Genomic DNA, 26,408 nt, shown 5'->3' on the forward strand with positions numbered 1-26,408 from the left:
TAAGAACTGAGAACAAATGAAATATTCATAGAGTTGATACCTAGAGATGTTAGCTTGCAGTGGAATGTTAAAAATATGCACACAAAAATTAGGATTTAAACACCATAAAGGTGACATTTGACTTGTTTTCTTTCTTACAAAATCATGATCCCTTTGTGTATGTCAGAGATGTGTGCAGGCCAGTAACCAGATGGAGTTGGCCAATATTCCCAGCTGCTAGTTGTAGCAATTTACATCTATAATAATGGAAACAAAATTGAGCATTTTAGTTTTAAATATAAGAAGGAATATTTTTGCCTGGAAACTGCAGGTGCCAACATTTTGTTTGCCTACCGTACTGACTGAACCACACTATCTGTGCTATGAAAGATTCCAAAATTAGTGAATCAGCTTTTCCAGCATTGAAACGCCTTTTACTGGAGTGCCATCATAAGAAAGTGATTCATCTTGGACTTATGATACAATATTGTGATGGAAGTGTCAGAAATACACACTTACTCTATGCCTAGAGATATCAGCAACAGACCCAGTAAGTAATAGAGTACTGTAGTATATACATTACTCCTTTTTAAAGACAAATATACAATTTGCAGGCATTCTTTGTAGCTTCATAGCAAAACTGATGCAATATAAAAATCTTTTTAGAGATTTAATTTGATATAATCCTTTCAGCTATCATAATTGTTTTATTTTTAAATTCCCAGAGTGATTCCACATGGAGAAAACTGATAAGGGCTTTTACAGCAAAACATAAGAGCAAAAATCTCCTTTCAGGTCTTCCTGGAAGACTGTGACAATCTGCTCTTCCTAAGTGCATAGATTTCCCTTTGACTATGCTGTAGAATGCAAGTCATAATAGAAGGCATGCATCATAAAAGTGAATTTTGATCTATATACTAAACCCTCTAGGTTATCAATGCAATCCACCTCACTAGTCACAAGAAGTGGCTTACATCATGAGCTAAGAAGCTTGAATTAATTTCCAAGACAGCTCCCCAGCTGGAAAATGTCAAAGTAGCATGTTGTGAATATTTATGGTCTACAAGCTTCTTCCTTCTCTGTATAATATGCACTGAAGCCAAATGACTTTTTTTGTACTATTCATGTATACTCTGAGAAATAACGTGTCAGTCCCCTGCCTTGAGGCCAACGCTAGGCTGGAAAAAAGGACAAAGTTTAAATTGGACAATAGTTTGTTTTGTGAGGATGTTCATGTCCTCAGGGATTAGGGAATAAGAAGCTAAAGAAAGCATAAAAGGAACTGAATTCTTACATGCTGGTGGGAAGTAGCTGAAATCTATAGCAGTCACAGGTAAAAAAATCACTTTGAGTTGTGGCAATTTTCTTGCCTAAACTTCAAGGGCCAGCAACAAGTAAGGCATGTTGGTAAGACTCCTATAGAAGGATAAACCAACATTCAGAATTAATTGGTAACTAAGCAGAGAGAAAACAGTTCCTATGAAAAGGGGCTAAATACCTGTCTTTGTGAGGGCCAGTGCTTTGCATAAAAGACAGTTGTTTACCAGTACTAGAGCCTAGTGCATCATGTATTTGAGTTAATTCTGTCTTCCTTCTGTTTTGTTATAACATATATTGATATTTTTAATATGGAGATCCATTTTGAATGTTGGTTGCTTCCTTTGTTTGTTTACCACCACTTCAATACATATGGAACCAGAGATGGGATACTATACAAAGCAACCAGCTCAGAAGTCTGAGTGTGGTAGACTTTAGCCAGCAACTCAATGAGAGATGATGGCAATAAAGAAGAGAAGCATATTTTTTTCTGGGTTTTTTCTTGTTACTATCTGTGGAGAACTGAGAAACTTCTGATTTATTTTTATGAAAGAATTTTTATAGATTCATAAATTGCAGGGCCAGAAGGGACCATTGTGATCATCTAGTAGATACCTAGTTATACCTCCTGTATAACATAGGCCATAGAATTTCCCCAAAATAATTCCTAGAGCAGATCTTTTATGAACAAAAAAATCCAATCTTGATATAAAAATAATCAGTGATGGAAAATCCACCATGACCCCAGGTAAATTGTTCTAATGGTTATTACTCTCACCGTTAAAAAGTTTATGCCTTATTTCCTGTCTGAATTTTTTTAGCTTCAATTTTCAGTCACTGGGTAGTGTTATACATTTCTGTCCTAGATTGAAGAGCCCATTATTAAATATTTGATCCCCATGTATGTACTTACAGACTGTAATTAAGTCACCTCTTAACCTTCTCTTTGTTAAGCTAAATAAATTGAGCTCCTTGAGTCTATCACTAAAAACATGTTTTCCAGTCCTTTAATCATTCTCACGGGTCTTCTCTGAACCCTTTCCAATTTTTCAACATCCTTCTTCAATTGTGGACAACAGAACTGTACTCAGTATCCCAGCGGTTGTCATACCAGTGCCAAATAGGTAAAATAACCTCTCTAATCCTACTCGAGATTCCCCTGTTTCTGCGTCCAAGGGTCACATTAGCCCTTTTGGCCTCAGTTTCACACTAGGAGCTCATTCAGATGATTATCCTCCACAATCCCCAAATCTTTTTCAGAGTCACTGCTTCCCAGGATAGATTCCCCCATCCTGTAAGTATGACTATGTTCTTTGTTCCCTAGATGTATATATTTACATTTAGTTATATTAAAACACATTGTTTGCTTGCGCTCAAAGTGAACTTAGTGTATTAGTGGCTTGTCCTTTTCATTATTTACCGCTCCCCAATATGTGACTCAGTTTCTCCCTCCCTTGATTTTGCTACCCACTGGGTGTGAAGATGTTAAGTTTTCTTGAAACAAGACAAGCGGCACAGTGATTGAAGGAATGCCACTAGGCAAGAATGAGCTATCAGAATCTAATATCATGGGGGTAATTATTGCAAATTTCTAGACAGGTTAACAAGTTGGCAGAAGTACTACCAATTGGGAGGAAATGCATTGACTGGTTTTGACCGGGTTCAAGAGATCCAAAAAACTTAGAATAGTTTAAAGTGGGAAGCCTTTTATAGGTGAAAGTTCCCTCTCACTTTATCAGGCACTGAGATGAGACTTTATCCAGTAAGGGAAAACCCTACTAGACAGGTTTAAAGGACTTGGAAACCTACCAGGGTTTCCATGTGAAAGATGGGTGCCACCTGGTAAGACAGTGTGCAGATAAGCTGTTTCTTGCTTTCAAGATATATTTTCTCTGTAATTATTTTGTTCTAAATACATACTATGCTTTGTGAAGGCTGTTTGGTCACTGGTAAACCCTGTCATTATCCCTGGGAAATAACAGGACAGCCAGTGAACTAAACTCAGACTTGCTAAGGTGATCACAGTGAGGGAATGATTGCAGGAGGAAATTTCAGCCTAAATCCCCAGTCTGGAGGGAGGGAGGGAGAGGAATGCAAGTTGCCACTCCAAGATAGGTTACAGCAGAAGCCTGAGATCTGAGTGAGGGTGCTCTCGAGGAGGCTACAATGGGATCAAAAGCACAGTTACCCTCATGCTTTGACACCGGTTATACAATTTACTTCAGTGGTGGGCAACCTGCGGCCCATCTGGGTAATCCACTGGCAGGCCGCGAGACAGTTTGTTTACATTGATTGTCTGCAGGCACGGCCGCCTGCAGCTCCCAATGGCCATGGTTCGCTGTTCCTGGCCAATAGGAGCTGCGGGAAATGGCGCGGGCTGCAGGGAGGTGCTCGGCACCGCTTCCCACAGCTCTGATTGGCCAGAAATTGTGAACCACGGCCACTGGGAGCAGCGGGCGGCCGTACCTGTGGATGGTCAATGTAAACAACCTGTCTCACAGCACACCAGCAGATTACCCTGACGGGCCGCAGGTTGCCCACCACTGATTTATTATGAATGAGGCAACCTCCCAAAATTTAATCTGTTCTACATCAGCCCTGGGAAGAAGTCAGAATATGTGCTCAAAAGAAGTTTATCTGCAGCTGATCAGCACAGGAGCAAAAACATGCGGTGCTGGCTGGGCATTAGGTACAGCTAAAGGGAGCACTGAATTGGCATATTACCGAGTAGTGTCCACCAGTGGGCCCCCAGGGAGAAATTGATGAGGTTTAAAAGTGCCCGGCTTTGGCAGAATCCCTATAGGAGGCTGTTGGTGCAAACACTTGCCCTCCCTGGGGATAAGGCTTAGCAGGTTAGTAGAGGTGAATCAATTTCATAATATTATCTTCACAAACTGTTATAAAATGTCTTAAAACTGTGAGGTATTTGTTTGGCATATCTTACTTTTTTTTTGTAATCTACTTGTAAAGGGCAGAGTATACTATTAATTGTATCAAACTGTATAACTATGGTATAGTATATTCCCGTATAATGCAAAAGAAGCCATCTAGCGTAGGCAGTCAGTCCATATCGTTTTACAGTGTTATGCTGATAGAAAAGCTGAGAAAAGAATAGTGGCTTCGATAACTCTTTGAATTGTTGCCAAATACCTGTCCTTTTGATGCATCATGTCAGCCACTGCATTATGAAATAGCCCACTGGAATATATTTAAATAATGATTGATTGAGAAAAAATGTCTTCAAAGGCTTTAGAAGATGCAAAGCAAAATGGGACACATCTGAATAACTGTCAACACAGAAGATTGGGACCAAAATAAGGTTGGCTACATTTATGCAATAGACTTCAAGGGCTAGGTGAATGCTGAATTGGCCCTGTGATTACAAGTATCATTTCTCAGTGCCGTGCTATCATCTTGAATTAGATTGAAAATGGCTCTGAAACATCTTAGCTGAGATTTGGCATAGTACATGATACTTGTTGTACATGTTTATTAGTAACTTTAACTTTTCTTTTAGTAAGACTAATGTTGCCACTTTTTAGAAATTTAAATTCTTGACATGCTGAGCATGAGTCTGACAACCCAAAATGGAAAGTGAAATAAAAATATTTGTTTCTTTTTTTCTACTCAGACTAAAATCATTGGCTCGACTCTTAGTCATGCTGCATTTGTTTTGCACTGGTTCACAAGTACACAGTGATCTGAATTATGGTTGGTCCCACTTGTGCAGTGCAGGAATCCTCTGGTGATATTGGGCTACTGAACTGGTGTCTTTGCCCAGCTCCCTTACTGACCCTGGGGTAGAGGGTGTATCTGGAGGAAAAGTGCATGGTTAGAGCATCTCTATGTTCTGCATTGTTCGAATGTCCTTTGAACTCTTCAGTTATTGTGAGTACCTGTGAGGAATCCCTATACGCTACAGTGCTTTGGAGGCTTCTGGCTTTTTCCTCAGTCACACTGTCTTTGAGTGTTGCCAACTATAAAGCAGAGCTGGCAAAATATGACTCCTTCAGGAGCTGTCCTGAAAAAACAAAAGAGAATGCCCACTCCCTTCAGTTGCCAGATGTAGAGCTTTCCTCAACATCTAGGAAGCCAGGATTCTTCTCAGAAATACTTTTCTTCTACCAGTGGGAGCAGCTTGTCAGTTGCTTTCAGCTCCAAGAAGCAAGTCTCAATTTGTACATCTCCCAACGATATACCTATAGTCTTGTCTATGAAAAGATCTCAGCTAGTGTTGTGTTCTGTCCTATAGTCTTTCTGTGGCAATGAGGATTTTCACCAAATGCCTGGCTGTCATAACCATTTTTCTTTGGTTGTCAAGGCATCTTCCTGTATCTAGATGATTGGTCAAACAGAGCACATATAGCATGATTCAACTGTCATGTCAAGTCCATGTGGCTTCACATAGACAAATTAAAATCAATTTTCAACAGAGCACAAATGATATTTCTTAGAGCCTGATGAACTCCACAGCTGTAAATCTTTCTTTTCATAGGAGAAGTTCCATGTTGGTTCCTTGTTCACATTGAGGGAGGTTTGGCTCCATACTTTTCATGTCCAGGAATCCCCTTAAGGACCAAACTTATCCTCAATTTCCCCAGACTTTTTGTAGAATATAAGGATAAAATCAGGGTCGTTCCATCTCTGCTAAAAGGCTCTCCAAATGTAGTATGTAAATGTAACTGTTATAACTGGGGTTCAGACACCTGGAGATATCTGTTCACATTCATATAGGTCAAAGGTATGCCTTCTGTGAGGTTACACTCTATATGCTTTATGAATGTGAATATGATATAACTGGAATATGCTTCAAGCAAAAGGTCTCTTGTAGGTATCATTACAAAAGTTATAACCTACTGAATATATTCATCCTATTTGTATGAATATATCATTCGTGTAACTGAAACTAGAAATATGAAGTCTTACTCTGAGGTCCTATTGTAATTATGCAAAGTGTGGTCTATTAATGGTGTCTTGGAATCTTGATGGCTCCCATTAACTAGGACAATTGGTTGTAAATGGCTCTATTTACTTCTAAGCCTTCCTGTATATGTGTCTCCTAGCTACTAGGTAATGAAGAAGGAGGTCTTACAGTGACATGTGATCATGTCACCTGAACTGGAATCCATCTTAAACCTTTTCCATTTAGAAGGAAGGGTGGGGACCCAGAGAGACAAAAGATTCCCGCCTTGTCCCAAAGCTATAAAAGGGGGTGGAACAGAGCAAAGGGGGTTGCAGTCATGAGAAAACCCTTCGTTACCACTGAACTGAAACTAACAAGGACTGTACCAGGGAAAGGATTGGGCCCAGACTAGGAAGGAGTCTAGTCTGTGAAAGAAGCTTATTGGAACATCTCTGAGGGTGAGATTTGCCTCTATTCCGTTTCTTAATATATTAGGCTTAGACTTGCATGTTTTGTTTTATTTTGCTTGGTAACTTACTTTGTTCTGTCTGTTATTACTTGAAACCACTTAAATCCTACTTTTTATACTTAATAAAATCACTTTTGTTTATTAATTAACCCAGAGTAAGTGATTAATACCTGGGGGAGCAAACAGCTCCGCATATCTCTCTATCAGTGTTATAGAGGGTAGACAATTTATGAGTTTACCCTGTATAATCTTTATACTGCGTAAAATGGATTTATTTGGGATTTGGATCCCATTGGGAGATGGGCGTCTGGGTGCTGAAGACAAGAGTACTTGCTGAGTTAAGTCTGCAGCTTTGGGGGCATGGATCAGACCCTGGGTCTGTGTTGGAGAGGCTAGCGTGTCTGGCTCAACAAGACAGGATTCTGGAGTCCCAAGCCATCAGAGAAAATGGGCTCAGTGGTAGTTTCAGCACATCAGGTGACAATCCCAAGAGGGTCTCTGTGACTGAACCTGTCACACCTTCACACTAATTCCATCACTGAAGTATGCTAAGCAGCTACTTGGTGAATCATATGCTCTCATGCCTTCCTTCAAGTTGGCCTCTAGGTATGAGTTAAAACCTTGTGCCCGTTGAAGTCAATGGAAGTTTTGCCATTGACTTCAATGGGACCAGGATTTCACCCATGATTCACAATTCAGGAGGGCAATCTTGCAGTCCTTTTTAACTAATATCCTCATACTCCCTTAACAGTCCACCATGAATTGTTAACTTCCTGATAGTTGGGATCCATATTCTGAAAGGAGAAATGCTGGGGTAAATGGTTCTCCATGATGATTTGTCCATATAGCCACCTTCCCCACTACTTCAAAGTCTCCTGTAAAGGGATTCATAAACTAGTGGAAAGATTTGAAAGGTGTTAGTGGAAATTCAATGTTATATATCCTTGGAATTTTCATGAGGAAAGAGGCGGTGGGAAATAAGGGGTCTCAATGGACACTCTTTGTAGAAGATTCTGGACTGTTATCCAGGCATACTTATCTAAGAATGGGGACTCACATTGACAATTGTCCTAGAAAACTACACAGTAAATAAATGTTATTTCAATGTAAGTAATGGGATCAGGAAAATAAGTAGGGTGTAAATTAATGTGCAGTGCAAGAAGGAAATATTTTCTTTTCTTCCTATTCACAAAATACCCATCTTCATCAGAGGAATACAGTGTAACCTCTTTGGACCTAAGCTGATAGCCAAAGTTAGGTGTCAGACATGGAGAGATTTGTTTGATGCAAGTCTGTTTAATTACAGAAAGTTCACAGATGGTTCTATTTCCCTGAACATGGTAGAAATAAAACAATAGGATATAGTTTCTTTGTTCACAGCTCCAAACCTCTTTCAGCCAGCATTCGGTCCAAAAGCACAGCACTCTCTCTAGGCTTGTTTCTCATGGCCACATTATGAGTGCTTCTCTGGGTGCATTTGGAGCGTCTTTGCTCCTTCTCTGTCTGGTTCTATGGTGTTTATATCCCTTCTCCAACACACACATACTGATGCACAGCTACAACCAAAATCAATCTCCCACCCCTATGTTACATTCAGCCCACAGTGAAGCCCCTCTACCTACATAATTCAGAATCTTGAACTAATCAAAGGTGTATTCAATAGTGCATTCATTTAGCCTGAATGGAAGGCAGCTGTTAAGCCCACCAACTCCAATGAGTTTTCTCCCAACCCCCAACATAACTATAGGATAAGACGGCATAGGCAAAAACATTAAGGTCATTCAAGTGGCAATTAAATATAGATCTTAGATACAGTTTTTAAAAAGCTCGGTATCACTGTTCAGTATCTGTTTGCTGTTTTTGGAATTGCTGTAGTTTCCTGTTGATCTTATTATGTCTCATATCTTTAAACAGAGTTAATATCTGGTCAATAAAATAATTTTTGAGTCCTAAAAGTGATTTACTATCTTAGTGCAAGCATACAGGCTCCTGCTGTTCAGTAGACAACTCTATAAAAACCTTGCATAGTTAGTTTGCTTACAAGTATGGTTGCAGTTGTATGAACATTTAATTTATTTAAAGTATGATTCTGTTATTTAGCTTGAAGAAAAGCAAAACAAGGTATTTTTTCTCCATGTGTTTTGTCATTGTTTTATCTCCACTGACATTGCAAGCTACTTAATTTCATTTAACTCATGAAATTAACTTTTCTAAGCACATTAAATCACAATCACCACTAGGTTTTGTCAAGAAAATTTGTTGTAGTATGTGGTTCCAAATTCATCCCCGGTTTAACCATTGAATTCAGTGTAAAATCAGCTTCCATGGATTTCTCTATGTGGGAAATATGCTGCTTTTTTAACCAGAGAAAAGACACATATACTATATGTGTTTGTTAAAAGTTTGACTCATCATAATATGACCACATTAAGCAGTGACGTAAAAGATGATGTAAATTATGCACTGATAAACTGGTGTGAGTGAGGATACATTGCTGTCAGCTGCTGTAAATTGGTTTAATTTACACACCAAGGCAGCAAAAGGAAGTAGTGTAGCAGTATAAAAAATAATGGGGCAGCACACCTGAGATAAACTTTAATCGGTGCTCCAGTTTCTGTTCTAGACTTCTAAAAGCGTTTCACACGAAGCAGCAGGAGCCTGGCAGCCTGACAAGCTGTGAGGTCAGGTGAAAAAGCTCAATCATCATTTCAGACTTTCTCTTCTGGGAATGTAAAGTTTTAAACACAGTGCATATGATTGTTTCACTAATTCCCTGGGCAGCTCCACTCTCAAGACCTTCAGCAATTGTCATCTGCTCTAAATCCTAAACAGGCACCTTCTGCCTCCCACTGCCTGCCTCCTCTTCTCAGCCCACTCCAGGTTTCTTCTGTTCACTTAAGTTGTGCATACTTATGTTGTTCTATTTATAATGTTTTAAACATATAATTTTTATACTTGCTGAATTTATACATTAAAAAATGTCTAAAATGTATGAGTTCAGAAGTCAAAACCTGCATAGGGTAGTGGAGAGGGGGGCGCAGTGAACTAGAAGATGGGAAGGCAGAGGCTAAGGAGGCTGCAGGCAGGATAGTTGAGCAGCTTATATTTTTCATGTTGTAGGAGATGCACAGGAGGGGAGCTCTTCTCCTTCATGCTTTAAAAAAAGCAACTCCCTTCATGTGAACTTCCCCAAGGTCTAGAGACAAGCTGCAGGCATGGCCCTTGCTTATGGCTCAGTGACTGAAATTCTTGCTCAGATAATTAATTGAGCTATAAGTTGTTTTTTTGATGAAGAAGACTTTCTGTCCAGTCCCTTAAGGTGGCTTATCTTGCAAAAATACATTGCACAATGCATTCTCTGTTTAAAAAATAATGCAAAATGTATTGCATTCCATGAAGTTCAACGTAAAACACATTTGACATCAAATTAACTTTACAAATAATATTAGATGACAAACATTGCAGAAATTGACAGAAATGGTAATGAATGAGAGTTCATAAGTCAAATGTCTGCATATTAACAACTGTTGAAAATGGTCAGTTTCTTAGATTTTATCATCATGTGCAAATGAGTCTCAATATTTAACTATCACATTTAAGAAATTTATTTGCCAGGGGTATTCTAAAAAGAATTAGGCTTATCTAAAAATTCTCAAAAATTAGTCATTTTAAAATGTTTATATCCTATACCTTAATTAGCAGGTTTAGATGTAAGTGTTGCATAGGGTTACCATATTTTGAGTGTCCAAAAAGAGGACACTCCACAGGGCCCCGCCCCCAGCCCCGCCCTAACTCCGCCCCCTCCCCTGCTTCCCACGAACATTTGATTCGCGGGAAGCCTGAAGCAGGTAGGGGGGGTGTGGGGGGATGAGGCGCGGCCCAGTCTGGCCCCCCCGGCGTCTCCAGCCTGGGTCGGCTCGGGCCCTGGGGTGCCGGCCCCGGGCCAGCCCCCGGCCGAGCACCCCCGGCTGAGCACCGCTGGTCCCCGGCCCGGCAGCGCCAGCTCAGCACCCCCAGCCCAGCACCGCCAGCCCCGCATGTCCCGATTTTCCCAGACATGTGCGGCTTTTTGAGATTTTCCCCCGGATGGGGATTTGAAGCCCAAAAAGCCAGACATGTCCGGGAAAATCCGGACGTATGGTAACCCAAGTGTTGCATGGGTGTTTGGAACTCAATAAGTACCAACAGCTGGCTGATAGGAACTGTGTGGTGTTTGCCCACATTGTGGTCCCTGGCAGACTGATGTGCAGAAGAGTACAAAGCAGGGGACACTCCATTAGCCTGTCAAGTGGCTCCAAAAGACACAGTGCTGCTAGAGCAAAATGGGAAAATACAGATTCATAAAGGAAAGGGATTGGGGCTGAAGAGGTGGAAGGAATGGTAGCTTTTCACATTGGGCTAAAATTGCAAAGCTTAATGAGAATCCCAGCTTTCAACACACAATAAATATTTAAGGGATTTTTCATAGTTGTAATTAATACTACAAGGAGTAGTATTCAGGATTATCTGTAGGAATGTGTTGCTCCCTAATCACAAGCCTTGAAGAACGGCAAACTGTTCCCTTGGCAATGAGGCAGGAGTGACCTTGTTCTAGCGCCTATGTTTGGGAAACTTATTTGGCTGATTTGATTGTTTCCTCGCAGCTGGCATTCACGCGCTCACGAGATGGGTTTGTTATTTTATGTGCATGTATACTGCCTGGCCTTTTTATGCGCAGGAATGTAACCACTAAAAAGTGTTGTAAACAAAGTAAGTAAAGAATAAAAGCCCCAGGAAAAGTTCCTGGAGGTAGAGGGGCTTTTCGGCTACCACAGACCTGGTGTTCTGTTTCCTTTCCTGCGTCGTCACCACAATTATCCAGTCAGGTTTATTTTTATTAGTTATTTGCACCACTTATGTCAGCCATGTTACCCATAAAGAGTACTTGTGTTATGTTTGTTTTTGAAACCTCACTGTAGATCCCTCAGGCACACTCTGTGCAGATAATCCCAATGGAGACTATTGCAGCAAGGGACAATGGGCAATAAAGAAGATTGTATTAGAAATCTTTTCTGACAAAGTGTCCAGGAGGTGATTGGAGACAACAGGAACCTGCCTAGGGCTCCTAATTCAGAACAACACATACCAGGTCTCTATATTTTCCACGGGAGTTTGTCCATGAAGGGGGAAAAAATGCCTCGCCCTCCCCCCACTGAAAAGAAGGGCTGTGGGAAATTAAACAAAAGATAAATGATTGAAACAAAATATATGTCTTAATATAAATACGCAAAACAAAAAAAGTTGGAAGTGAAGAAGAAAAAAACATGCAAAACGCTTGGAGACAAAAATGGAGGCGAAACACTTGGATATAGCGTTAAAACTGAAGCCCTTAGATCTGGAAAGGGCTAAGCTGGGTCTACCAGATAACCCTAACAATCCTTCTCCAGGTACTGCTCCCCATTCCAAAAAAATTCCCAACCTACAACGTAGGCAATAATACAACGGCCTTAGAAAATTTCAAAAGGGCCTGCCTTGGGTACAGCATCTCTACAAACCAGTATATGGTGAAGCTGAGGCCGCAGCTCAGTGAACCCTTAGCAGAGGTGGCAGCTGAAATGCCTAAGGAACACACAAACCGCTACAAACTTTTTTAAAAAAAAAGGCCAGAATTAGAATGGCTAACACCCAAGCATGCCCATCAGTGGTTCAAAGCCCTAAGGTGGAAACCAGACATGGCATTTTCCCAACACACCTACCACATTGTAAAAAATTGGGATGCCTGAATATCAGAAGCAAGCGTTAAATCTCTGGAAAATCTGTCTTTCCTAATGCAAATAAAGCAGTTCTTAGAGGGTGTTCCTGAGAAAATAAAAAAGTACATCCTAGATAGGAAGCCCAAAACTGTAATCGAGGTGGGGGAAATCGGAACCAAATGGGTGGAGGTGGCCGGGGGGGGGGAGTTAGTAGCAGTTGAAGCGAATATCAGAAGGGACAACCTGAAACAATACCCTACCACCGGGGGCAGCCTAAGGCCCCACCTACATCTCAACCCCCCCCTCCCCCAAACACCTTATCGTCCCACCACACCAGTCTCCAGCAACCCACCTCGCCCCAGGGACCAGTCAGTTGGGCGATGTTTTAAATGTAATGAGCTGGGGCATGTGAAGGCCAACTGCCCCAAGAACCCAACAAATTGCGGTTCATTACACTAAAATCACACCAAAGGTCCCCAGGCCCAGATGCCTCCCAAATACCCTCAGAGCAAAGGAAAACTGTGAGTGTGGGCGGGAAAAAGGTTACTACGTGGAGGGACACTGAAGCACATGTGTCAGCTATCCACCAATCCTTAGTGAACCCCAAATTCGTTAACCCAAAGGCCCAAGTGACAATTCAACCCTTCATGTCAAACTCTTTAAACTTGCCTATAGCCAAGTTGCCTGTCCAGTTCAAGGGCTGGTCAGGAAGTGGACTTTTGCAGTCTATGATAATTATTCCATTCCCATGCTGCTCGGGAAAGACTTGGCCAACCATGTGAAGCTAGCCAAAAGGGTGGAAATGGTCACCCGCAGCCAGGCTAAGCAAGCCTTCACACCTATCCCTGTTCCTGAGCCTTCTACCAGAGCCCCAGACTGAGGTGGTAGAACTGAATATCCTGCCAATGACTGCAATAGCTGTAGTGGATCCAGTCCCAGAGACCCAACCAGAACCAGCACCAGCACTGAATCCAGCACTTGCAAACCCATCTACAACTCCAATGCCAGAGGGCACCACCGAGCCTGCACTGGCAGCAGCAGATAAACCTATGCAAAAGGCTCATCTGGAACCTAAAATACAACATAGTGCACCAGCGGAGAGTGGTTCACAATCAACAAAAACAGCCCCATCACCTACATCACTTCCAGAGGGACCAACCCCAAGTCCACAATCCAGTGAGACACTGATGTCTCCAGCATCAAGGAAACAGTTCCAGGCTAAGCAGGAAGCAGATGAAAGCCTTCAGGGAGCTTGGACAGCAGCACGGAGCAACCCACCGTCTCTCAGCATTTCTACTCAATCACGGTTTATTGTAGAAAGAGGACTTTTATACAAGAAAACTCTTTCTGGTGGGCACCAGGAAAACTGCCATCCTCAAAGACAGTTGGTAGTTCCAACTAAGTACCGAGTAAAGCTCTTAAGGTTAGCCCACAATAATCCTAGTGACCATGCTGGGGTAAACAGGACTAAAAACCCTTTGGAAAAATCCTTCCACTGGGGGGGAATGGGCAAGAACATTTCTACTTATGTCCGGTCTTGTAAAGTGTGTTAAAGTGTGAAAAAAACACCAAGACCAGGTCAAAGCCCCTCTTCAGTCACTCTCCATAATTAAGGTTCCATTTCAGCAAGTAGCTGTAAATATTCTGAGTCCTTTTCCAAAAAAGACACCCAAAGGAAAGCAGTACATACTGACTTTCATAAATTTTGCCACCTGATAGCCAAAAGCAGTAGCTCTAAGCAACACCAGGGCTAAAAGTGTGTGCCAGGCATTAACAAATATTTTTCCAGGGTAGGTTAACCCTCTGACATTGTTACGGATTTGGGAACTAATTTCCTGGCAGGGACCATAAAAGGCCTTTGGGAAGCTCATGGGGTAAACCACTTGGTTGCCACCCCAAATGGCCTGGTAAAAAAGGTTGAATGAAACTTTGGGGGCCATGATATGTAAATTCGTAAATAAGCACTCCAATAATTGGGACCTTACGTTGCAGCAGTTGCTCTTTGCCTACAGGGCTGTACCACATCCCAGTTTAGGGTTTTCACCATTTAAACTTATGTATGGCCGTGAGGCTAAGGGGCCATTACTGTTGGTGAAGCAGCAATGGGAGGGGTTTACGCCTTCTCCAGGAACTAACATTCTAAACTTTGTAAACATCCTGCAAAACACCCTCCAAAACTCTTTAGCCCTAGCTAAAGAAAACCCAAAAGATGCTAAAAAAGAGTAAAAGGCCTGGTATAATAAATATGCCAAAAAGCGTTCCTTCAAAGTAGGGAAACAGGTCATGGTCTTGAAGGTGCTCCAGGCCCATAAAATAAAAGTGTCATAAAACAGGCCATTTACAGTCCAAGAGCGCCTGGGAGCTGTTAACTATCTCATAGCATCCCCCACCTCAAACCTAAAGCCTAAAGTGTACCATGTTAATTCTCTAAAGCCCTTTTATTCCAAAAAATTAAAAGTTTGTCAGTTTACAGCCCAGGGAGAAAATAACACTAAGTGGCCTTAAGGTGTCTACTACCAAAAAAAAAAAAAAAAAAGTAACAGTGGCGTGAAAAAGGTAAACCTCTCAATAACCCTCAAACATATGCAGCAACAACAGATCAGGAAGCTGTGCACTAGCTTCACGCCAATGTTCTCAGCCACCCCAGAATGAACCAAATGGGCATACCACTCCATTAACACAGATAATGCTCGTCCAATTAAAGCCCAACCTTACTGGGTGGCTCCTCAAGCCAAAACTGCTATAAAACGGGAGATCCAGGACATGCTACAAATGGGGGTAATCTGCCCCTCTAAAAGTGCATGGGCATCTCCAGTGGTTCTAGTTCCCAAACCGGATGGGAAATACGCTTTTGCATGAACTACCGTAAGCTAAATGCTGTAACTCGCCCAGACAACTATCCAATGCAACTATCCAATGCCAGGCACAAATAAGCTATTAAAAAAACTGGAACGTGCCCAGTTCATCTCTACCTTAAACTTAACCAAGGGGTATGGGCAAGTACCACTAAATAAATCTGCCAAAAAAGGGTCAGCCTTCATCACCCATGTAGGGCTGTATAAATTTAATGTGCTCCCTTTCGGCCTGCAAAATGCACCCGCCACCTTCCAAAACCTTGTAAATAGTCTCCTAGTGAAATTTTAAAAATCTGCAGTTGTTTACCTTAATAATGTGGCCATCCTTTCTAATTGATGGGCAAAACACCTAAAGCATCTACAAAAAGTCTTTGAGCACATAAGAAAGGCAAAACTAACTGTTAAGGCTAAAAAGTGTTAAATAGGCCTAAACAAAGTAACTTACCTTAAACATCAGGTTGGTCAAAAAAAATATCAACTTCCTACAGGCCAAAGTAAATGTTATCCAAAAGTGGCCTGTCCCAAAGTCAAAAAAACAGGTCCAATCCTTCTTAGGCTTGGCCAAATATTACAGGCAATTTGTATTGCACTACAGCCAAATCGCCACCCCACTAACAAACCTAACAAAAAAAAAACAGCCAAATGCAACTCAGTAAACTAAAAAGTGTCAAAAGGCCTTTAACCAGCTTAAAGCAACACTCATGTCTAACCCTGTGCTAAGGGCCCCAAACTTTAACAAACCTTTTCTAGTAGCCACAAATGCATCCAAGCATGGTGTGGAAGCAGTTTTAATGCAAAATAAAATAAAATAAAATAAATGGGATCAAAAATTCCACCCTGTCGTGTTTCTCAGCAAAAATATATATTTTTAAAAAGTCATGGGTCAATCACAAAAAAAAAAAAAAAGTTACACAATTGTGTACTCTCTAAAGAAGCTACGCCTATATATTTAAAAACAGAATTTTCACCTGCAAATCAACCATGCTGCACTATAGTAGCTTCATACCATCAAAACAAAATAACAAAAAACTTCTTCGGTAAAGTTTAGTTGTTCAGAATTTTAATGTTAAAATACAACACATTTCAAAAGCTTCTAACAAAGTGGCTAATGCATTCTCCCATAAGTTTCCCAAAATCAACTGGTTAAAATCATCCTTAAAATGTAAAAAATATTGGTAATTTTTATATAATCTGTAGAATATCTAAAGGTGCATGTGTCTTATCAATTCTGTTTTCTCCTAAAACTCAAAAAAAAAAAAAAATCACAGCCAGTGTAAAGTAGATTTTCCAGCAATTTGGGTGACTGTCATAAACATAGAGCTAAGGGTAGCATAAAATCCCTTCTTTACCTGTAAGGGGTTAAAAAGCTCAAATAACCTGGTTGGCACCTAACCAAAAAAACCCCCAATAAAACAAAAAACCCTTTCAAATCTGTGAGGGAAGGTTTTTGTGTGGTCTCTCTTTGTTGTTCTCTCTCAAACAAAGAGGGACCAGGGCAGGAAAAAAAAAACTTTCCTAAAACCCTACCTAAAATATAAGCATCTAAAATTACAAAAATTGTAAGTAATAGCAAAAAAGAGAAGTGTTAAATTATCTTTTGTTTTAGCTTGCAAATTTTCCCTGTGCTAAAAGGTAATTTTATTCCTGTTTTGTAACTAAAAAGCAAAATAAAAAAAATCCTCTGGGTTTTAAATCTTTTTATTTACCCTGTAAAGTTATCTTCCATCCCAATTTTGCAGGTGTAATTCTTTTACTTTTTTTAAATAAAATTATTCTTTTAAAAACCTAATTAATTTTCAGTGTCCTAAAAACCAAAAATTTGGTCTGTGCTCACTTTGCTAACCTAACAGTTGGTATATTATTCTCAACTCCCCCCCCTAAAGGGGGTAAAATGTAGAGATGCATAGCTCCCGAATCGCCAGTCCACAGGCGCGGCAAACTGCTCCCATGGCTACGAGGCAGGAGTGACCTTCAATCCAGCGTTTGTGTTTGGGAAACTTATTTGGCTGATTTGATTGTACCCTCGCAGCTGGTGTTCACGCGCTCAAGAGATGGGTTCGTTATCTTATGTGCATGTATACTGCCTGGCTTTTCTATGCGCAAGAATGTAACCACTAAGAAGAGTTGTAAACAAAGTAAGGAGAGAAATAAAAACCCCAGGAAAAGTTTTCCTGGGAGGCTTTTTGCAAGAGGCTTGTAAAGCTCTCTAGCTACCACAGACCTGGCGTTCTGTTTCCTTTCCTGCGTCGTCACCACAGTAAAAGGGTTTGGGGGAATATTTGGGGGGGGGATAGGGCTCCAAGTGGCCACTCCCTAAATGTTTGTTTAAATCACTTGGTGGTGGCAGCAATACCATCCAAAAACAAACAAACAAAACATTTGTGCCTTAAAAAAGTTTTAACCTAAGCTGGTAAAATATGAGCTTAGGGGGGTCTTTCATACGGGTCCCCACATCTGTACCCCAAAGTTCAAAGTAAAAAAAAAAAAAGCCAACATCAACTTAACTCTTTTTCAAATCAAATGTTCTGTTTAGGAATGACTACCACTATTTATATAGTGCCCAAAGTGTACTAGTTTCTTGATAGAGTACAGGTTGTAGGCCTTGATCCTGCAACAATTATGTATATACTTAACTTTTCTCCTGTCAGTAGCCTTACTGATTAAGCATGTGCATGAGTGTTTGCAGGATCAGGACCTTAGTTTGTATTCCTGAATCAGCTACTGACTTACTGGTGGTTTTGGAAAATCATATAAACTCCCTCCATACACTTACCTCAGTTTACCCAACATAAAAATAGACATAAATATTTACTTCATTGGAACATTATTATGGTTTGTATTTATGGTTTGTAAATTATGGTTTGTAAAAAATTTTTGAGACCTTGCCATGAAGACATTGTCTAAGTGAAGAGCCTTATTATAATTAACAAACATATACTGTACACTGAAAAGTCCATTGCAAAAGAGGGATACAGGATGACAACGGGAAAAAAGGCAGTAAAGCAAAATCACAATATATCTTAGTATTTTTTGCTCAGATTCCTCCATTCAAACTGTTTCAGGCAATTTTTTTTAATGGCACTCACAAGTAATAGTGAATATATCATTTCTAGCTCATCTGTAGTGTGAATTTAATTAGTCTTTTTATACATTGGTTTGATATTTACTCCTATTATGAATTAATAATTTGTATCTTTCTACAACTTTTATTCTATTCTTTTTTTTCTTTTGTTTCTCCCTTTACTCTCAAAGGAGCTGGTGGTTGGTCTCCTCTTGTGTCCAACAAATATCAGTGGCTCCAGATTGATCTTGGTGAGAGAACTGAGATCACTGCGGTTGCTACCCAAGGTGGATATGGGAGTTCGGACTGGGTAACAAACTACCTCCTGATGTTCAGTGACAGTGGAAGGAACTGGAAACAATATCATCAAGAAGAAATCATCTGGGTATGTTTCTTTAATGATAGGTACTGAGTTTCAGTGGATAAGTTGGAGCATGTGCAATAGATATAGAGCAATGGAATTTAAAGAATTACTTTGAAAGGGCTATCCAAATAAATACACCTCTATCTCGATATAACGCTGACCTCGGGAGCCAAAAAATCTTACCGCGTTATAGGTGAAACCGCATTATATCGAACTTGCTTTGCTCTGCCAGAGTGCGCAGCCTCACCCCCCCAGAGCACTGCTTTACCGCGTTATATCAGAATTCGTGTTATTTCGGGTCACGTTATATCGGGGTAGAGGTGTAGCTAAAGATAACTCTTAATTTTACTTTCTACAAGATAATTTTTGTTTAAATTCACATTATTCCATTAAAAAGTCTAAAGGATGTGATCTGAGGAATAAAAAGGTGATGCACAATCCTTTTTGTGTTGCTATGTACAGTGGAGTGGTGGTTTTTCTTTACTGTCACTTTTATTGTATTAAAGTAGTTAAATTTTTTATTTCATATGGTCTAAGATTTAAAAAAATCAAACAAAAAAAGGAAACCATGGCTTTCTAAAAAAAAGTGTAAGCACAAGAACTTTTGTGGTAATATCTATTAAATCCTGTTTCTGATATTTTGAGCCCTAACCCCCTAGAAAACCATCCTAAAAGGTGCTCAGCCCCTCCACTCCCACCAACTTCAATGATAGCGGAGGATGCTCAGCACCTGAGAGGTAATTCTAGAGTCGATGTTACGCATGCATTTTTGTAATATTTGACAAAGGGGGGAACTTTTCTTGATCCTCAGTGGCTATCAATTTGTGCAATGAAGCAAGAATATTGATACTCCTTGTACTGAAATTGGATCCTGCCTAGTGTAACGCCTATCCTCTTCTTATACATGTACATGTTTGATTCATTTTTCAATTTCCCAAACTTTTCATTTCAATAATTTCTTACTGCAGGGAGTGTCAAAGGTTAATTAAACGTGTTAAAATGTATTTCATTTTATACATTTTAATTTTTGTTGACTTTTGATTTTAAGTGCTCTTTTCATTGTATTATTGCCAAGGCCTTGTGTATGGTATAATGTGAGTATGCAGTGGCATAAGTTGCTGCATAATTATCTTTTTTGAATTTGCTACATACTTGGGCCCCAGCATGTGTTTTCATAAAAAGAAAACAAATATATATTCTAGTCTTTATGTTCACAAGTGGGGGAATTTAATGGTAAATGAGCACAAAGTGCGACAGTATTGTCTTCTGGAGTCTGTGGACAGACTGAAACAATAAATCTGAGAGGTGTAAACTGCCTGGACACTACAATGAGGTGTTGATTCTGAAACCTGACAGGGCTACTTTAAATGTCAGTGATGGTAACTATTTTACTGGTGATCATTATAATTGAAACATCAAACTCTTGTCCATGGTTGTTAAGTGCAGTTGCAGATATTGGAACTGGGGCACCATGAAGGAAGCTAATTGTTAATTGTTGCTGTGGTGGAGAAGGAAGACATCAATTCCCATTCCTCAAACTTAGTCAGAAGGGACACTCTACTGATTGTAATGTGCTGGTTGGAGGCAGGGTTTGAGGGAGTAGTGATTCAGAACTCAGGAACACTTTTTTTTTTTCCAATACCCTTCTTTCTTTATATGCTTTATTTCTAGACAAACTTTTACTTTTCTCTTCTCCAAACTAAGTAACATAATTTTGGTCTTTATATGGAAGCTCTTATGCCTCGAATTATTGTGTAGTCCTCTTGACCTTTTAGAGTTCTATTATGACTTTTCTCAGATGAAGGGACCAACTTTAAATGCAGGATTCAAGTTAAGCTCATCACATCAATTTATAATTTCATTATATTTTCTGTATTATTTTCTGTCCTCTGAAAACAATTGATCCCCTTCTAAAATCATTGGAACTTCTCATCTGAGAAAGGAGAACAGGTTGTGTGATTCCTTATTTCATTTTGGACTACCACCGTGCATTGGGCAAACAGCTTCATTGGGATTTTTATGGTGATTCCTAGAGTTTTTGCTTTGTTTCCCACACACCCTTCCCCTGAGAGTTTATAAGTAAATCAGAACTCATCAGTGTGTGCAAAGAGTTTGCAGTACATTGTCCCTTTTAATATGTATTACCCTGCATTGTATTTCATTACAGCTCCCATCAAGTTGCCCAATTGTTCTATGTTTGTTGAGTCTTTCTGGGATTTGTGAAAATTCTTTCTAATCTTGAATAACAAATATGTTTATTCCTTCAGTAGAATTTAATGTCTCACTATTTGGTTCCTTTTAGGTGTTATTTATTAATATTGAATAGCCACTATTGAGTCTAAATTGAACTGTAAAGCAACTGATATTGGGGCTGGGATGGAGGCTCTGCATCCTAGTGACAAGTCCCAGAGATGTTGTGCCTTAGACATGCACAATACTTGCAGGGGAGAGCAAAGGGCATATGGCCTCGGGAACAGCCTTAGAAAGGGTGCAGCATTGTCTTCTCCAGCGAAGGACCTCATCTGCCAAGGGACTCCTCCCCCCATCTCCATCCATTTTTAGCAGACTATCACCGCTGACAAGCTAAGCATCTGGAGTTGTGGTTGTTGAGCTAGGATTGTGCTCTCAGCGCTACTGCTGAGTTGCTTGTGGGTCTGTGTCCCCTTTGTCCACCCATACAGGGCTGGGGACAGTCTGGCCCTTGATCTCTTCCTACTCTGTCAGCTGACTACTTAAACATATTCCCTACTTGCTGTCTCTTGGTCCATGAAAAGACTTTACCTGTCATTTTTGCATTCTGTTTACTCTTAAAGATTCTGTAATAAAAGCTTTTTGGAAAGACTAGAGAGTATACCTAACAGTTCTGTTCTCTTATGTTTTATTAACTCTTTCAAGGCATTCTGATATGTCAGTCACAATTTCCCTTTGCACAACCTGGGCAGATTTTCTCTGTTGTACTTTATTTTCTCAACTGTTTTTCTTGGCACCGAAATAAGACTTGCCTATCTCTGTAGTGCCTAGGATCAATCTTAACATCTTTTTTTGAAACTTGGTATAATTCTAACCAGCCTGCAATTCTCTAATGAAGCAGCTCTTATTAATAATAAAATACATATTTTGATAAGACTTTGACTTTTTATAAAGAGTTCATTTAATCTTTGGAAGAGATTAATTCTGTTCAAATTAATTTTAGATGTTCCTTTATATTACTTTACACAGTTAATGCATTTGAACAGTGGAAACTATATGTCTTTCAAAACACTCTTCAACCTGCTTGCATTTTTATATTTTTTAGAATATAATTACAGACACAATGGGGCCCATTTTCTCTGTATAGTGATCTGTATTGCAAATCTGAGTACATGCATATTTAAGTTCTAGCTTTGTGCCCTAGAAAGATGAACATTTTTTCTATCTTATTTTTCAAACAACTGCAACAGATGAGGGGGAGAAAGGCATAGTACACAAGTGACATGGCCCACTGAAGGATGCATCACTATGCCATGCAGTCGATTTGGAGGGGAAAAAATTGCAATTATTTTCCAATTACAGCTAGCCTGTTTCCTTTTCTGATATACGATGTGAGAAATGTCCACAATTCCAAAATTCATTGTTTTTCAAGGACATGACACTTTATCCATTACGAACCTTTGATCTAGGTGCCATTAATATTTATTAAACTATCTTCTCAAATATAAGCCTAAAGCAGAGAAGTGACATCAGAAATTACCAGGGTTCAGCATTCAGATTGTTACACATAGTGAAATCACAAGTAGCAAGCTCTGTCTTGAAAATGCAGTGGAAGACACAGTTTGAAAATGCCTCTTAAAACAATGTAAAAATATTTTTTCTGATAAATTCGGGGGCCTGTTTTCCACATGCTGTTTTCCTTTATTCTTTTTCCTGGCTCATGTTATAACTGGAAGTATCACTGCCCTGACTTCTGATCCTCACTCCAGCTTCCTTGAAGTCTAATTCCAGGGACCTCTACAAGGTGAGGGGAGGGGAGTTCCATGGACTCCACTGCCAGCCTCCAGTTGGAATAACTTTTCAATAGATTTCCTGTCAGTCTGGTGGTGGGGACTATGTATATGGCATAGATATTTCTCCAGCCCCAGCCACCCTTGGGTCACCTTATGCACAGATTTCCAGCCTTTGTGGGTCCAGTACACAGAGTGGAGAGTCTTCAGAAATGGCAACTTCCCCATTCCTACCTTTTGCAAAGGGGGAGTTCCCCTGCATGTGACTCAGCAGGACAGCCTGCCATTGTGAATTTTTAATAGATCTCTTTTTTGAAGTATCTACATTTGCAATGGCTTGCACATCAGGTGTTTGGATTATATTTTGACTTGTTTTTCAAGACACCAGAAACAGTCTGATTCAAATTAACTTTGCATAATTCATTTATGCATAATAACTAAACTGCAACCAACCTCCGTGTCTCCATAGCATTCTCAAAAAGAAAACGTATTCAGGCTCTATCAGTTTGTATGTCTCTTGCATAACATATAAAATGTACCTGTCTTAGCAGTAATCTTTGTAATTTATCTTTCAGTAAGTTTAGAGAGTATGTTTAAAATGCTACAGAATGAACCCTTGTGGTTTAAAACATCTGCATTTTTTATGTTTAAAAAAACCCAGCATGAAAGGCAAGAAAATGTTCTTAATATGTTTTAATTTAGCATATAAATTGCTAAGCTCAATATAGCCTGAACTAGTGTTTATCATAGCAAGGACATTGCTATCTTAAATAAAAACAAAACAAAAATCCCTATAATCTTTTGCACAGAATATGTGTTTTTAACAAATAACTACAACAAAAAATCCTAAATAGATGCCCTTTGTCACAGAGCTACTATGTGTTGACAATTGATTGTTTTGCTTTTAATGAGCTCATGTTTTTAGCTTTTCTTTGACTATGCCTGTCTTCCATAGCAAGAACAGCAGTCGCAACACTGACACCATCATCTATTCAACACTACTCTCCCCCCATGCAAAAAACAAACACCCTGTAGCAAAGAGACAATTCAACCAACCAACAAAAGAAAAAGAACAAACTAAGTAGTTTGTAGTTGAAAAAGTAGATCCAGAGACTCCATTAAGTCCACTAAAGACTTTGTTACTGATACTGATATTATGTGGAAAGGGGTCAGATACGGTGGTGCTGAGTGGCAGTGTAAAGCCTAAAGCTACATAAATAGATTAGAAATGCTCCCTTTCCTGCTTCAGTCAGTGGGACTTTTAAAACTGAATTAATCGACAGCAGGATCAGGCCCTAGATGCTTTAATGTAACCTGAAACATGTATTATGTGGCCACACAGGAGATTGAAAAAAGTGGTCTCTTAAAGGAAGTGGATGGCTGATGGAAACTGAAAGAAAACCTGAAGATTAATAAAGGTTTGTATTTAAAGGCTTTTGCCTTCAAAAAAGTCTCCACTGTAATTTATTTATTATTGAGCTGAATTTAGAAATAAATTTTTTTAAAGTAAAAATAATAATACTAGATGGAGGTTTTGTAAGATTATTACATTTCCCTTTTATTTTTACTTAGCAGTTTATTAATAATATTGCAGAAGATGGCTTCTTTATTTAGTCATTGTCACAAATTGCATAAAAGCAGAAACAAATAAATGATCACAACATTTTATATACAATAAAAATATAGGCTCTTTTCCTGCCCTTAATATAGCATATGTTCATTCCTTTGCTGATTCAGAGGTGAAGCGGGTATCATCATCTGTTTAAAACTCTCCAAGTTGGGACCAAGCTAGAATATAAAATCCCATCTGAGATACAAATGACCAACACCTGCCAGTGGAGAAGTGTTGGCTAATGAAGTTTGTGCTGTACTCAGATAGCTGTAACATATGCTTAGTCTGTTTTTTCACTTGGAATGACGAGGAGAGCAGAGCCAGGTGAATAATTCATTACAAATAATTTATTCAATGAATTTTTGCATCTTTTTCTATTTGTGAATTGTCCGTGAGCAGACTGTGATTTATGCAAGTGAATCCATCATTTTAAAAGTATTTGCAGGATAATACTTTTTGCAAATACTTCTAGCTCTCCATTCATAAACAGTTTGTTGCAGGCATTCAGTATCTGAGTTGTTTTGATTGGCTGTATAGATCACAATGGTATATTTCTGTTCCCTGATTAGATTAGTTAATGCTCGCAATAGCAAGTTTGAAATTCACTATACACAAATGTTCTGCAATAATGTCTTTGTGATAGGGTGTTCACCCCACACCAGCCTGGAAGGGGTTAATGATGCTGTGAAGGGGCCAATTACCCAGTAGGCCTTATTCTGAGGGGAATAAGATGGTCTAAGTAATCCCCTGAATGATGTCAGGACCAAGCTGAGAAGGAACAGGCAGGACTGGGATAAAACCAGGAAGCTAGCAACAGAAAGGGGCTGCAGGAAAGTAGTCTATAGTCACTCCCTCGGAGGAGGGAGTTTTAGTTCCCACACCCAGAGAGGCAGGGGAAGCAAGAAGCTGGAGGAAGGAGTCCAGGGAAAGAGCAACAAGGTGTGAGGGAAAACAGACCACAATTGCCCAGTGTTGCGGGGTGGCTACCCGCTACAGCCCTGACAGGGTTAAAACCAGTGCTGGGAGAGGGCTGGGAGAACAGTCCAGGCTGAGTGGGAAGTAGGCTCAGCTGGGGTCATGCCTCAATCAGGGACCAGCTGGCCCTATAAAGGCTTGAGCAAGGAGCTCAAGCAGATAGTCTCTCTCTGCATTCAGAGAGAGAAGGGCCTGGCTGCAGGGAGCTTAACCAAGTGCCTAGAGTGGAGCAGGGCTGGGGAAGGGCCAAGGGAGCTGGGGAGCTCTGGCCTAGGAAAGCCCCAGGCTGCCGGCCTAGGGCAAGGCCAATGGGGCACTTGGGTTGCAGGAGGAAACCTACCGGTAGACAAGGTAGAGGCAGCAGGTCCAAACCCCCCTTGCCTGTGATGAGTGGCTGATACACTGCAGTCTGCCCCAGTGAGCGGGGGCTAAGTGGTGACTGGCAGTAGCCAAGACTGAGGCGAGGTGGGGATAGGGGCTGGGGGTTCCCATGGGAGGGGAGACCCTGAGATTGGGGGTTACTGCCAGAGGGGCAGCACCCAGAGAAATGGGCACTGGGGTCCTGGGAGGGACACGGTGCCAGCGGTAAGGCGGATCACCGGCCTGCAGAGGGCGCTCTGATGGCTGGAGAGCTAATTCTCAACAGAGACCAGCAGGAGATGCCACAGGGGTGAGTCCTGCACGCTTACACACAGCTATAGGGTCCCTGGACTGGAATCCAGAATAGTGGGCAGGCCTGGGTTCCCCTACTAGACACTGGGAAAGTGGTACAATTAGGGCAGTGCATGAGATGGCTGCCTGAGACTGTTAGTAGAGAAAGACTTTGATACCCTGGAAGGGGAAGACTAAAATGACCTGGCCGGAAGGCCAAGACATGAAGAAAGAGTACCCTGAGTTGCAGGGAGCAAAAGAGAGAGGGCAGGGCATGCAGTGAGCAGCAGAAGGGGGTGTCAGAACTGACCGGACATGGCAAAAAGGAGGTGCCCCTAGAGGTGAGTAGAACACCCTGTGACAATCTTGAATACTTTGGTGAATATTTCAGCCAGTAACCTTGTTTGTAAAAATGTTCGTGGAAAGGAAACAAAAAAAGTAGACATGACAAAACTCAAATTGTTTTTAAAACCTGGACAAATATAAGCTTCTTTTGTAGCATTCACTTTA

The 26,408-nt window shown here is 40.4% G+C and overlaps 1 protein-coding gene across 1 annotated transcript in view; it reads left to right on the plus strand.

Annotated features, from left to right (window-relative positions):
- CNTNAP4 (contactin associated protein family member 4) overlaps positions 1 to 26,408 on the plus strand; it is a 307,324-nt gene that overhangs the window by 73,956 nt on the left and 206,960 nt on the right. The window contains exon 3 of the mRNA XM_034773172.1: positions 18,508 to 18,701. Within this exon, the coding sequence (XP_034629063.1) occupies positions 18,508 to 18,701 (194 nt within the window). The remainder of the gene's footprint in view (positions 1 to 18,507; positions 18,702 to 26,408) is intronic.

The sequence above is a fragment of the Trachemys scripta genome, chromosome 6, assembly GCF_013100865.1.
Source record: "Trachemys scripta elegans isolate TJP31775 chromosome 6, CAS_Tse_1.0, whole genome shotgun sequence".
In the NCBI taxonomy this organism is placed as follows: Eukaryota; Metazoa; Chordata; order Testudines; family Emydidae; genus Trachemys; species Trachemys scripta.